Source organism: Trachymyrmex septentrionalis, unplaced genomic scaffold, assembly GCF_001594115.1.
Source record: "Trachymyrmex septentrionalis isolate Tsep2-gDNA-1 unplaced genomic scaffold, Tsep1.0 scaffold31, whole genome shotgun sequence".
Classification (NCBI taxonomy): Eukaryota; Metazoa; Arthropoda; class Insecta; order Hymenoptera; family Formicidae; genus Trachymyrmex; species Trachymyrmex septentrionalis.
The window spans coordinates 1637907-1640254 of record NW_017305474.1 but is presented as its reverse complement, the minus strand read 5'-3'; the positions used below and the strand labels follow the sequence as shown (position 1 = coordinate 1640254).

Genomic DNA, 2348 nt, shown 5'->3' with positions numbered 1-2348 from the left:
TCTTATGGTATATTACGTCAGAATATTCACATTTTGTAATGTTTTATTTTAGTGTTTTAAAATTATTCATTTCTAACACACGCATTTATAAAGTCGACATATTTTCTTAATTGTATTCGCAAAGATGTCCACAACCAGTAGGACATTGTCGATTATTATTAAACCATTCTCTCATATGATTTATATGGCCTCCATGTGCACAACCTTGACACCATATGTAGACACCACGTACAACCTTGACACCATATGTAGATATCACATACAACAAAAAAATATCAATATTAATAAAAATATTTACACATATATATTAATAAAAATATTAACAATTTTATCATTTGTACTGGAATTGTTTTATTATAATTGAATGCAATTAATTTCCATATTGATTATAATATAATTGTATTAAATTGTAATTAAATTTGTGAATTAGGCTTTAAAAATAATTTTTTATTATCTGTATAATAAATTAACCAAATTTTGAAGAAAAGATTTATACACAAACAATTTCAAAAAATATATAATATAAGATTCTAAAAAATAAAAATCAAAGTGATAAAAAAATATAAATCAATTTAAAAACAATGAATATTGTAATTTTTTGTTTTTTAAGTTCATTTCATTTTGAATATAAATACAAATTATTTTATAAATTTAAATGACAAGAGCTAAATTTTTCTTACCTGATTACAAATAGAACACAAAGCGTGTTCGGGGGTATGACAATGATCACACAACCATGCAGATCGTTGCAATGATTTTGTGCATGCTACACAACACGCATGTATCGTAGTTGATTGTTGATTCAATTGAGATATAGATGGTATCCATGCCAATTGTATTATCTATAAATAAAATTATTTACATTAAATCAAGTATTTTTATTATTTATGAATAAAAACTATCAAAAAAGAAATAGTCAATTGCAGTTAAATAATATAATGCATTCTGTAATTATGAACAAACCTGTGTAGCTACATGCCAGAGCTTAAATTTGCCGAGCAAGTCTAAATATTCTAATATCCAATGTTCTTGTAAAGCTACAGGAATATTCAATTTTTTCCTTATTTCTCCTAAGACAATGAGCATCGATACTGTCGTCTGTACATCTCTTATTGCTGTGTGAAAGTGCAGTCCTTCCAGAACTAGAGGCGTAAAATCAAAAGGTAGAGGTTTTGGTAGAACCGGAACTACTAACTTAGGTTGATCTTCGACTATAACAGAAGTTGAATTCTCGCTGAGATCAGGAGGATGATTGGGAAATTGTTCTGGTGGCGGAGACCGATCTTTGATTTCATGTCGCAAAGGAAAAGCCTCCTTCTGCAATTCCTTGGTCCAATCATCATCCTCCATGCGCATCACAGTTTGCCTATTTTCGCCGTGATGTTCCAAAGATACAGGTTCATACTCGGTTTCACCAAAGATAAAATCACCTCGCGATGTAGAAGGTATATCGCTAAGTAATGGTCTCCTATAATTAGAAACATCAAATATTCTGATATTACACTGATAGAAATCAATTAATCTCAACATACACGCACGCCATATAACTCTAGAATTTATGCAACGATGAATATATAACAGTACCTTGGCAGAACAGTTGTCGTATTAGTCGATGGCCCTGTGATATTTTGATTCTCCAGTGCTTCAGTTTCCGTTTCAGTCTCATCGTCACCGCCACTGGCAGCGCCAGCAGGATTTTCTCCCTGGAGAGATCTTGCGTCCTGTTCATGACCTAAGAAAAATCAATTTATACAATTAAATGTGATATGATAACATATTAATATGTTGTTCACATGATATTTCTGCTTATACTTACTTGATTGTTTACTCGCATTTGATTGTTCCATACCAGAACTTTTTGTTACTCCCGGTATTATATTTGACGTATTAACTATATCTTCTTTAGGTACCGTCGGTGCACTCTTTTGGAGTATCTCGAACGGATCTGTATACATGACCTTTAAGACTTGCCACGCTTTGCTGACCTGTATAAATAATAAAAAATAAGTTTTATTATTATTAAATATATTGATACTATTATATAATGTATATACAAAAACAACATTTTTTTTCTTACAACATAATTGCCAAAGTTATACGCGACATGTGCATTGTGATCGCAGGCTTCACTTAAATTTCCAGAAAGCAAATAATTTTCTGCGGCTATCTTAAACCAATCCGGTTCGCGTACACATCCACGGAATCTATTCATTACACTTGAAGCCATGCAAAAATTATCATCATTTGTTACAGGTGTTCTCCTGCAAAAGAACAAAAATATATAATCGCAACCAAATTTTAAAAAATTAAAAAAATAGAAAGAGATTATATTCTCTTTCTCTCTCGCT

General features: G+C 30.9%; 1 protein-coding gene across 3 annotated transcripts in view; it reads right to left on the bottom strand.

Annotated features, from left to right (window-relative positions):
- Positions 1–86: 86 nt before the first annotated feature.
- Positions 87–2348, bottom strand: part of LOC108749715 (WD repeat-containing protein 24) — a 6851-nt gene continuing 4589 nt past the window's right edge. For 2 of the 3 annotated variants that reach the window (XM_018488631.1, XM_018488633.1), the window contains exons 8-13: positions 2078–2261; positions 1817–1985; positions 1585–1732; positions 964–1468; positions 681–842; positions 87–235 (exon numbers count right to left, since the gene is read on the bottom strand). In XM_018488631.1, coding sequence (XP_018344133.1) covers positions 107–235; positions 681–842; positions 964–1468; positions 1585–1732; positions 1817–1985; positions 2078–2261 — 1297 coding nt within the window. In that variant the 3' untranslated portion in view covers positions 87–106. The remainder of the gene's footprint in view (positions 236–680; positions 843–963; positions 1469–1584; positions 1733–1816; positions 1986–2077; positions 2262–2348) is intronic. The other variant, XM_018488632.1, reaches the window with a different exon arrangement.